We start from the raw sequence: 12117 nt of genomic DNA, 5'->3' as shown, positions 1-12117 counted from the left end.
GGAGCTCAGTCTTACAGCTTCCAACACAAGCAGGTACTTGCAGAGGAACTCTCCACCCTTCTCAGCGCCAATGCAGTCGAGCCCGTGCCATCCGGGCAGGAAGGGCTGGGATTCTATTCCAGGTACTTCCTTGTGGAAAAGAAAACAGGGGGGATGCGTCCCATCCTAGACCTAAGGGCCCTGAACAAATATCTGGTCAAAGAAAAGTTCAGGATGCTTTCCCTGGGCACCCTTCTTCCCATGATTCAGGAAAACGATTGCTATGCTCTCTGGACTTGAAGGACGCCTACACTCACATCCCGATACTGCCAATCACAGACAGTATCTGCGATTTCAGCTGGGCACACGTCACTTCCAGTACTGTGTGCTACCCTTTGGGCTCGCCTCTGCGCCCAGAGTGTTCACGAAGTGCTTGGCTGTAGTAGCAGCAGCACTTCGCAGGCTGGGGTGCAGTGTTCCCATATCTCGACGATTGGCTGGTGAAGAACACATCCGAGGCAGGAGTATACAGTCCATGCAGATGACTATTCGCCTCCTGGAGCTACTGGGGTTTGTGATAATATCCAAAGTCCCACCTTCTCCCAGTGCAGAAACTCGATTCATAGGAGCTCTGCTGGATTCTCGGACGGCTCGTGCCTATCTCCCAGAGGCGAGAGCCAACAACTTGTTGTCCCTCGTCTCGCGGGTGCGAGCGTCCCAGCAGGTCACAGCTCTGCGATGTTGAGATTGCTGGGCCACATGGCCTCCACAGTTCATGTGACTCCCATGGCCCGCCTTCACATGAGATCTGCTCAATGGACCCTAGCTTCCCAGTGGTTTCAGGCTGCTGGGGATCTAGAAGACGTAATCCACCTGTCCACGAGTTTTCTCAAATCCCTTATTGGTGGACGATTTGGTCCAATTTGACTCGGGGACGTCCTTTCCAAATTCCTCAGCCACAAAAAGTGCTGACTACGGATGCGTCTCCTGGGGTGGGGAGCTCATGTCGATGGGCTTCACACCAAGGAAGCTGGTCCCTCCAGGAAAGCGATCTGCAGATCAATCTCCTGGAGTTACGAGCGGTCTGGAACGCTCTGAGGCTTTCAGAGATCGGCTGTCCCACCAAATTATCCAAATTCAGACAGACAACCAGGTTGCCATGTATTACATCAACAAGCAGGGGGGCACCGGATCTCGCCCCCTGTGTCAGAAGGCCGTCAGCATGTGGCTCTGGGCGCTGTCACGGCATGGTGCTCCAAGCAACATATCTGGCAGGCGTAAACAACAGTCTGGCCAACAGGTTGAGCAGGATTATGCAACCTCACGAGTGGTCGCTCAATTCCAGGGTAGTGCAAGATCTTCCAGGTGTGGGGCACCCCCTTGGTAGATCTTTCGCATCTCGAGCCAACCACAAAGTCCCTCAGTTCTGTTCCATGCTTCAGGCCACGGCAGACTGGCATCGGATGCCTTCCTCCTGGCTGGGGGGAGGGTCTGCTGTATGCTTATCCTCCCATACCTCTGGTGGGGAAGACTTTGTTGAAACTCAAGCAAGATGAGGCGCCATGATTCTGATTGCTCCTTTTTGGCCGCGTCAGATTTGGTTCCCTCTTCTTCTGGAGTGTCCTCCGAAGAAACCGTGGAGATGGAGTGTTTTCCGACCTCATCACACAGGACGAAGGGGCGCTTCTCATCCCAACCTCCGGTCTCTGGCTCTCACGGCCTGGATGTTGAGAGCGTAGACTTTGCCTCTTTGGGTCTGTCGGAGGGTGTCTCCCGTGTCTTGCTTGCTTCCAGGAAAGATTCCACTAAGAGGAGTTACTTCTTTCTATGGAGGAGGTTTGCCGTGGTGTGACAGCAAGGTCCTAGATCCTCGCTCTTGTCCTACACAGACCCTGCTTGGAATCCTTCTGCACTTGTCTGAGTCTGGTCTCAAGACCAACTCTGTAAGAGTTCACCTTAGTGCAATCAGTGCATACCATTACGTGTGGAAGGTAAGCCGATCTCAGGACAGCCTTTAGTTGTTCGCTTCATGAGAGGTTTGCTTTTGTCAAAGCCCCCTGTCAAGCCTCCTACAGTGTCATGGGATCTCATGTCGTTCTCAAGCTGATGAAACCTCCTTTTGAGCCACTGAACTCCTGCCATCTGAAGTACTTGACCTGGAAGGTCATTTTCTTGGTGGCAGTAGTTCAGTCGAGAGTCAGTGAGCTTCAGGCCCTGGTAGCCCAGGCCCCTTACACAAATTTCATCATAACAGAATAATCTCCGCAACTCACCCTAAGTTCTTGCCAAAGGTTGTGTCGGAGTTCCATCTGAACAGTCAATTGTCTTGCCAAATTCTTTCCCGTCCTCATTCCTGCCCTGCTGAACGTCAGCTGCACACATTGGACTGCAAGAGAGCATTGGCCTTCTACCTGGAGCGGACACAGCCAACAGACAGTCCGCCCAATTGTTTTTTTCTTTTGATCCCAACAGGAGGGGAGTGGCTGTAGGGAAACGCACCATATCCAATTGGCTAGCAGATTGCATTTCCTTCACTTACGCCCAGGCTGGGCTGGCTCTTGAAGGTCATGTCACGGCTCATAATGTTAGAGCCATGGCAGCGTCGGTAGCCCACTTGAAGTCAGCCACTATTGAAGAGATTTGCAAAGCTGCGACGTGGTCATCTGTCCACACTTCACATCTAATTACTGCTTGCAGCAGGATACCCGACGCGACAGTCGGTTCGGGCAGTCAGTGCTTCAGAATATGTTCGGGGTTTAGAATCCAACTCCACCCCCCTAGGCCCATGTTATTCTGTTCCAGGCTGCACTCTCAGTTAGTTGGAAAAATTGTTAGGTCAATCTCAGTTATGTCCTCGCCGTTGCGAGGCCCAATTGACCATGGTTGTTGTTTTGAGTGAGCCTGGGGGCTAGGGATACCCCATCAGTGAGAACAAGCAGCCTGCTTGTCCTCGGAGAAAGCGAATGCTACATACCTGTAGAAGGTATTTCCGAGGACAGCAGGCTGATTGTTCTCACAAACCCGCCCGCCCCTGTGGAGTTGTGTCTTCCCTTGCCTTTGTTTTGCTACATATGGGACTGACGAACACGAGCCGGTTCGGGCGGGAAGACGGCCGCGCATGCGCATCGGCTTGCGAGGACTAGCAAAGGACTTTGCTAGAAAAGTGTTCCGATTGGAGGAGCTGCCGTGGACGTCACCCATCAGTGAGAACAATCAGCCTGCTGTCCTCGGAGAATACCTTCTACAGGTATGTAGCATTCGCTTTACCGTCTGGGAGCCTTTTTATCAAATCACATATGTTGCCCTCATAAAATTGGAGCACTATTAGAAATGTTTATAGATGCCCTATTATAAAATTACTCCCACATGTGTATATTATTAGTCATGTATGAATGAAGCTTTCCTCTTCCAGACACAGATATTCCCTGGTTTTGGTTTCACCAATGTTCTCCTGCTGGCCTAACTCCATGTCATGAGATGTTAATCCACTCCTGGTTTACTTGATTTTTACACTTGGTTTGCTAGCTAACTTTCCATTTCAGCACAGCCTTGTTTTGCTTTGTAGTTAGAAAATAAGGGCTGTCGGAGTCTTATGACCATATGGAGTTAGATTGGCAGCTCTACATTCATTTATATTGTCACAAAGAAGGAAGGCATTTGTCTTATTCTTGCTGTCATAGAATGCTGTTCATTCTGCCAGAATGACTTTACTTGTATGGGATTACTATGGGACTGAAGCTGGGTGGAGTCTTTCTTCTGTGGTAGTATCGCTTATATGAAAAATAAACCCTCTGGTAGATCTTGATTTCCAGTACTTTTTCAAGGTGTTTTATATCCAAAATATATTAATATGTGCAAACTTTTTCAGGTATATCCCAGTGTTAATGGCACAAGCCAAAATCTACTGGAACTTGGAGAATTATCAGATGGTGGAAAAAATCTTCCGCAAGTCTGTAGAATTCTGCAATGAGCACGATGTGTGGAAACTGAATGTAGCTCATGTTCTTTTCATGCAGGAGAACAAATATAAAGAGGCTATTGGCTTTTATGAGCCAATTGTTAAAAAGAATTTTGATAACGTGAGTATATATTCTGCTATATTGTGTTATTAAAGATGTTTCAGTAAAATTGTGGACTGTGCTTTAAATTATTTATTTATGTATTGGGTTTCATTTACTGCCTTTTTGAAGAAATTCACTCAAGGCGGTGTGCAGTAAGAATAAGTCAAACATGAGCAATAGAAAATTACAGCAGTAAAAATATTCCAGTAACAATACAAAGTATGGCATGGGGAAAATGTATTGAAATATTTTCTTACACTTGTAGTGCAAAAAAAATGTATCTTTCACAAGGAGAGTTTAGTATGGGAACCCACACGTGTAGGTTAAGTCATAGAGACTTGCACGGGCATACCTTCTAACATTAGCATTGGTTTAAGTCCTAAACAAGTTTTTTTTTTTAATCATTTTTATTTATGAACCACAAAAGAATGATACCGCTAGCTAAAAAGGCAGCCCAGTGGTAGTTTCCATCCCCAGCATGCGTCAGATCTGGCATTAAAATTTTTCTGTTGTTGTAGCACCAGTGTGTACCGGTGGTAATGACTGCCCAGTTACCGCCAGGGTAGTGCGGGAGTCCTTACCACCTCAGTGGATGGCAGTAAGTGTTCCCACCCAAAATGGATGCGTGGCAAGTGCTTCACTTTCCACACACACATTTTCTTTAAAAAAGAAAACCCTGCCTTTTACTGCTGCTGTAATAGGGGCCTCAGCATGCGTCAAAACCACGCCAGCGCAGGCCCCCTTTTGCTGCAGTTTGGTAAAAGGGGACCCTTTGTTTCTTAAATCAATGAAGTAATAATTTATAAAACTGTGTTAATGTTTACTCAGGTTCCCTTTGTCTAATATTTTATTTAAATATCAGAAACCATTCAGTGTGACATATATGCAATAACAGGAGAAATCCGGAGGGGTAAAACTATTTCACATCACTGTAGATGTTTTTGAAACATTTTATTAATTGTGTTTATTTTTATTGGTGTACTTGTATCCCACATTTTCCCACCTATTTGCAGGCTCAATGTGGCTTACAATGTTCCGTTATGGCGTTCGCCATACCACAGTAAAGATAACAATAGGAGTTACATAGATAACATGGATGACATAATAGAATTAAGCAAAACAGATATAGGAAGAAAAAATTCAGAATATAAGGTACGTGGTGATGTGTTACATTTACAGTTATTGATCGTGTGGTATGTCTTGTTGAAGAGATAGGTCTTCAGAGATTTATGAAAGTTAATTAGTTCATAAATTGTTTTTAGGTTGAGTGGCAATGCATTCCACAACTGCGTACTCATGTAGGAAAAACTAGATGCATGTGTTACTCTGTATTTTAGACCTTTACAGCTGGGGAAGTGAGGATTAAGGAATGTGCGGGATGATCTGTTAGCATTCCTGGGTGGTAAGTCGACCAGGTCTGACATGTAGGTCGGGGCCTCTCCGTGAATGATTTTATGAACTAGTGTGCAGATCTTAAACACGATATGTTCTTTAAGTGGAAGCCAGTGTAGCTTTTCTCTTAGGGGTTTTGCACTTTCATATTTTGTTTTTCCAAATATGAGTCTGGCTGCAGTGTTCTGGGCTGTTTGAAGTTTCTTGATGAGTTGCTCTTTACAGCCAGCGTAGAGTACTTTGCAGTAATCTAGGTGATTTAGCACCATTGATTGTACCAGGTTGCGAAAGATGTTCTTGGGAAGAAAGGTCTTACTCTTTTCAATTTCCACATTGAATGCAACATCTTGGTTGTATTCTTCACATGACTTTCGAGTGTAAGATTTGATCGATGGTAACTCCAAGAATTTTCAAAGTATCTGAAACTGGAAGAGATAAGGTTGATGTGGTTATGGTGGTAAATTTGCTTGTGTTATGTTGTGAAGTGAATATAAGGCATTGTGTTTTTTCAGCATTAAGTTTCAGCTGAAATGCATCCGCCCATGAATGCATGATTAAGAAGCTTTGGTTGATAATTTGCACAAGTTAGGTACAGATTTTTAGAATACAGTGAAATATACTGTTTCTTACAGTGGAGCTGTCCACCTACCATCATACTATAACAAGGGTGAAAGAAGGTTCCCTAATTCTCTGCATGCCCATACTCAAGCAGCGTGTTATTTTATGGTTTCATTAACTGGTGATGCTGGGTATGGAGAGTTTAAGGATGGCAGTCATTATTGCTTTATGCAGAATTATATGCCCATTATCCCATTATTTTCTGTTTCAAAATGAAAACTTAAAAGTAATGTAAATTGCAAGTGATTTTAAAAATTACTTAGAACAATAAGATTGAGACTATCTAGTTTTAAATTAGCTATCACAGTCATAAACTTCATATTTTTAGAAAGGCCTTTGCTAATTATTAATAGTTAACAAAACTTTCTATTATATGATTCCATTACAGAGGCGTAGCTAGGGTAGTTGACACCCGGGGCCGGTCATTTTTTAACACCCCCCCCCCCCCCCAAATCCAGTACTAGGCATACCGAGAATACAAAACACTCAGGACCTATAGAGCAATTCTACCATACCATAAGCAGTAATTTGTACGAGTCACACAAGGAAAAGGAAAGCATCTTAAACACTACAGTGAGCACTAGAACATCAATTCACCTATTGTTAAACGAAAACCAGACAGAATAGTACAGATCATCGATCCTGCACAGTCAGTGCCAACTGAAAGCCATGTCACAAACACAGATACACCCTAATCCACTATAGAATAAGTAATCATAAACTTCTATTTAGACAACAAAAATTAAACTGAACCCCCCGATGCCAGACTCAGCATACAATCAACACCACGGAAACAGAAATGTCCCGAGTACTGTGCAAAATATAAAGACAGCAGATGTAATTTGAAAAAAACTAACAAATACCAATCACCACTTTACAAATTAACAAAATAGAAATGAAACAAATACAGAAAATAGAATAATACCATTTTATTGGACTAATACATTTAGCTTCCAGAGGCCAAAATCTCCTTCTCGGGTCATACAGTATAGTGCTGTTACAGTATCCTATCCTGACCTGAGGAAAGGGGGTTTTGTTCTCTGAAGTTAAGTCAAAATGTATTAAAATTAGTCCAATAAAAGATTACCTTATTTACATGTTCTATTTATAAACATTTATTAACACAGCTACAATACCTTATCCTAAAGCAAAATAATAAAAATTATATTGTGCAGTTTGTTGTCTCTGGTTTCTGCTTTCCTCATCTTCTTTCACTGTCTTCCTTCCATCCAGCATCTGTCTTCGCTCTCTCTTGTGCATCCAGTGTCTGCCCTCTCTAATGTCCCTTCCACCACTGTCTGCCTCTCTCTCTGCTCCTTCCATCCACTGTGTGCCCTCTCTCTCCCTTCCATCCACATTGCCCTCTATTTCTGCCCCTTCCATCACCATCTGCCCAGTCTGCCATTTCTCATCCTCCTTCCATCAACATCTGCCCTCTCTTCCTCCTTCCATACACATCTGCCTTCTTATCTCTGCCCCTTCCATCCACCATTGCCCCAGTCTGCCCTCTTTCTCCCCTTCCACACACCATCTGCCCTTTCTCTTCTGCCCCTTCAATCCGTCTTCCCTCCCTCCTCCCATCCATCTAGGGTTCCCCCACCCTCCACAATCCCCTTCTCCCCTCTGGCTCCCCCACCCTTGCCAATCCCCTTCTCCCCTCTGGCACACATCTGGGCTCCCCCACCCTCCCCAATCCCCTTCTCCCCTCTGAGCATCCATCTGGGCTCCCCCATCCTCCCCAATCCCTTCTCCCATCTGGCTCCCCCACCCTCCCCATCCCCTGCACCCATCTGGGCTCCCCCACCCTCCCCAATTCCTCTTTCTTTCCTCTGGGCACCCATCTGGGGCTCCCTCCCCCACCCTCCCCAATCCCCTTCTCCCCTTTGAGCACCCCTCTGAGCTCTCCCACCCGACCCAACCCGACACACCTACCAGCTCCGTTCTCCTGCTCCCACCCTGTTCTGCCTTAAAAAAAATTTTTCGAAGCGCCGGAGTGGCAGGCAGCGCCTCGCGTCTGCCCTGCTAGTAACAATCTCCTCGACGTCGTCATCGGGCCTTCCCACATTGAGTCCCCGCCCGCCCTCGCAGGTAATAGAAATTACCTCAGAGGAGGGCGGGACTCAATGTGGGAAGACCCCGACGATGACATCAAGGAGATTTTTACTAGCAGGGCAGACGCGAGGCGCTGCCTGCCACTACCGGCGCTTCGAAAAATTTTTTTTTTAAGGCAGGACAGGATGGGAGCAGCGGGAGCGGAGCACCACCCCCCCCCCCCACCGCTGACACCCGGGCGGGACCGGCCCCCACCACCCCGCCCTTGCTACGCCACTGTTCCATTATATTTGTTTGTCTGGTTATGAGCCCTTGAGGCCTAGGCCCAGGCCTAGCGTAAAATCTTGGCCAAGGCCTAGGGTAGACCAAACGGGCCCTATGCACAACTCCAGCCCCAAGGCCCACACACTCAGGACAAACAACTAGCACCACCAGAAAATGGAAGATAGAGCATTCAGGCGGGTCTCACAGCCGATCGGGAAGCCACTCCTAAAGAGTCAAGTGTGTGGGCCTTACGGCCAACGGGAACCCACTCGTACACCGGAAGGGAGATAGAACAATGGAGGATCCCCCAAGGGACTGGAGCACAAGCAGCGCACACAGCGCTGGCAAGTGACACAAGGGAAAGGGCGAGAGACAGAAGCTTCTAAAGGAACACACAAGGCTGTGCCACAGGGCAGACAAGGATACAGGAAGCCCCACAAGGGAATGCACTAATCTATACCATACAGCACACAAAGGTAAAGGGAAACCACCTATAAGAATACACAAAGCTGGCCCCACAACACACAAGGATGGACTTGATATACCGCCTTTCTGTGGTATTTTGCAACTACATTCAAAGCGGTATACATATATACAGGTGCTTATTTTGTACTTGGGGCAATGGAGGGTTAAGTGACTTGCCCACAGTCAAAAGGAGCTGTAGTGGGAATCGAACCCAGTTCCCAGGATCAAAGTCCGCCTGCACTAACCACTAGGCTACTCCTCCACTGCTTATTCTACTCCTCCACTGCTTATAGGAATAAGCAGTGGAGGAGTAGGGAACTTATAGGGAACTGCTTATAGGAATATACAAGGCTATGCCACACAGTACTCAAGATAAAGGGAATCCACACAAAGAATGCACAAGGCTGACCCCACAACACACATGGATAAAGGGAACTGCTATAGAAATGTACAAGGCTATGCCACACAGCACTCAAGGTAAAGGGAAGAGTAAGGAAACAGAGAACGTTGCCGTAACATACACAGATCAGATAAGGAGCACTGCTCACCGGAATCAGGAGACAGACACAGCAAACAAAGGGAAAACAGGCTAAGGGAAAGGCTACTCCTGAAACACCGAACTGTAGGGGCTATACAGCAGGCAAAGGTGAGGTAAACAAGGGAAACTTAAACAAACAGGAGCAAATGCAAGGACAGGGAGGCTGCCAAACAGAGGAAGAACCACAGGGACAAAGCCTAAGCATAGCACAAAAAAGAACACAGAGAGAAAGGAAACTAAATCAAACAAACATGAATGATACAAGGCACAAGCTTACCACAGACAGCACAAACCAGAGAAACAGGGAACAGACCAGGTGTAGTGGAGTGAGGCAATCAAGCTCATGCTGGGAATACCTCAGCACACACACACACAAACAGAATCAACAAACAACGAGGAGAGAAGCAAAACTCCAATGTATACACAAAGTGCCCTAGCACCAGCAGGCTTCAGATGAGCAATCAACGCTAAAGCAAAGGTTGTAGGGAAGGTAAGGTTAAGTAGATCTTGGCTTCTGATGTCTGCAGCTACAAACGTCAGCTCAAATCCTGACAGGCCAATGAGAGGTGAGTTCCAGCCATTCCCCTGCCTGTTAGCAGAGCGGGTTCCAGCCGTTTCCCTGCCTGTTTAGCAGAATCATAACAGTATTTGTGGTGTTGTAACCCATTTATGCATTATAGTAATTAAAAACAGGCTTTTCTCTTTTTTTCTTCTTGCTTGATATTTTAGATCTTAAATGTCAGTGCCATCATCTTGGCGAACCTCTGTGTTTCTATATCATGACCAGTCAGAATGAAGAGGTAAGTACTGTCACCAGTAGAAGGTACTATATTTTCACAATGCAGCCAGCAGGAAGAATATAAAGGTTGTAAGACATGCATCCTCTGCGATCCACTTGTCTTTCTCCTTCAATGCAATAAATAAACATGTGACTTCCAAGCCCTTTAGGTATTAGTGTTCATTTCCCATTATGTAAGTACAACTAAGTTAAGTTCAGGAGAAACCAGTTCCTTCACTCTTGTTTGTTCCAGAATCAGTCTCTGGATTAGATCGCTTCTAGTAATATTTCTCTGAGCATCCGCGGTACTGTTCCTCTTCAATTAGGCCAGCATTATTAGCAATCCTTCTTCAAAAGAAATTCCTTCTGTCATTTCCCTTTACCTCTTTTCTCTTTCCTTGTTAGTCTTGAGCTCCAGCAGTCCTTTATCCATTACTCACATCAAAAACAAAAAGAACCATATTTTAAAAAGGTGTCCTATTTAGTCAGCCTAGGAAGGCCTCTTTTCATGCATCTCTGATCATCTAAGGCAATTTAGTATTGAGCATCCACCAGTAGCCCTGCAGAGAAAAAGAAACAAACTAACAAAACTCTCCTAGCTTTCACATCTTCAGGAACTTGATGTATACCCCTTATCTGCATAATCTGATATGTACCTTTCTCTTCCTCTTTTCCTCTACTCACCAGGGAAAGACAAAGTTGGAGGTCTCTCCACCCACTGCAACAGCCTCTCTAAAACTTCAGCATTTGCCTCCCAATAGGTACTACAAGGTTTCCTCCATTACCTTATTCAGTAAACTCCATCTTTTCCTCTCCTTTTTCCTGTTGGGAAAAACCACCTTCAGCCACAATTTCTCTAACCCTTCAGAATTCTTCCAGACAGGCACATCAGGGAAGGGTAAACTCTCCTATCTTACCAGCTCTTAGGCTCTGTCTTATACTGTTCAAACTGCCAAGAAACTGTACAGCCTCACCCTCAGCAACCTTCCCCCAACCGAGGACGTGTACAGGTTCAATGTCCTCTTCGGCACCGAGGGATCCTGATGGATGTGCATTGAGGGAAGCCTAAAAAGCATCAGCATCCGTCCTCATTGAAGCACGGTGCTGGGAAGCAACATGTTATTTGAAACAGCACTGGGAGGATCACGCCCCCTCTTTAGTGGAGATGCCAGTGTGCCAGTCTAGGGCAGAAAGGGCTTCTGCTTCTGGTATGACACTGACTCCTCTCCAGGCTGTCTCTGACCTAGCACCCCAGCCTTTGCTGATGCCTCCTTTCAATGAATGTTACTAGCCATGCTTAGAGAGGAACTGGCACATAGGTTCCAGCTGCATTCTGCGCAGGCATTAAGGGTGCTTGTGCCAGCTACAGATCAACCTCAGCTTTTTCCTGCAGTCCAGGCTTTGCCTGTGGAGTGGTCTTTGATGCCGGGTGTTGATGTTGACTCTTGCAGTACTGCCGTCAGCATCAGGAGAGGAAGTTTCCCCAGAGTCGTAGGGTTGTACCTCTGTGTCCTCCAGGGCATGGACATGGTACCACTGATCTAAGTCAGGCCCAGACTCAGTCAGACCATCCTGAGTACCTAGAAAATTCTGATCTGGATCGTTCATGGGAGTTGGATGAGGATCCACATTTCTTTGTGGAGGAGGAGTCTTATGGTATCCCTTCTGACCCCTCCCCACAACAGGAGAGGCATAAATTTCCACCTGAGAGTTTTCTTGTTCCATGGTTTTGTGGAGGAGATGGTTTCAGCCAGCCCATTTAAGTTGGAAACAGAGGAGGAGCCAAGGGCTGAGATGCTGTTAGTCTTGGACTATGAATCTGCTCCCAGGGAGGGAGTCATGTTCTGTTACACCCTAGTGTGAAGGATGCACTGATGAAGAATTGGTAATCTGCCCTCCTCAGTGCAGGTTGTACCAATGAAGGTGGATACGTAGTATCGTATCCAAAAGGCTCATGGATTTGAGAGGAT

The 12117-nt window shown here is 46.1% G+C and overlaps 1 protein-coding gene across 1 annotated transcript in view; it reads left to right on the top strand.

The window, feature by feature from the left end:
• The window catches only part of LOC115475488 (tetratricopeptide repeat protein 30A-like), a 119687-nt gene extending 107777 nt beyond the window's left edge, over positions 1-11910 (top strand). Inside the window, 4 exon segments of the mRNA XM_030211278.1 lie at positions 3848-4058; positions 10099-10138; positions 10141-10169; positions 11599-11910. Of these exon segments, the coding sequence (XP_030067138.1) occupies positions 3848-4058; positions 10099-10138; positions 10141-10169; positions 11599-11910 (592 nt within the window).
• Positions 11911-12117: the final 207 nt, after the last annotated feature.

Source organism: Microcaecilia unicolor, chromosome 1, assembly GCF_901765095.1.
Source record: "Microcaecilia unicolor chromosome 1, aMicUni1.1, whole genome shotgun sequence".
In the NCBI taxonomy this organism is placed as follows: domain Eukaryota; kingdom Metazoa; phylum Chordata; class Amphibia; order Gymnophiona; family Siphonopidae; genus Microcaecilia; species Microcaecilia unicolor.
This window is presented reverse-complemented; position numbering and strand designations above follow the sequence as displayed.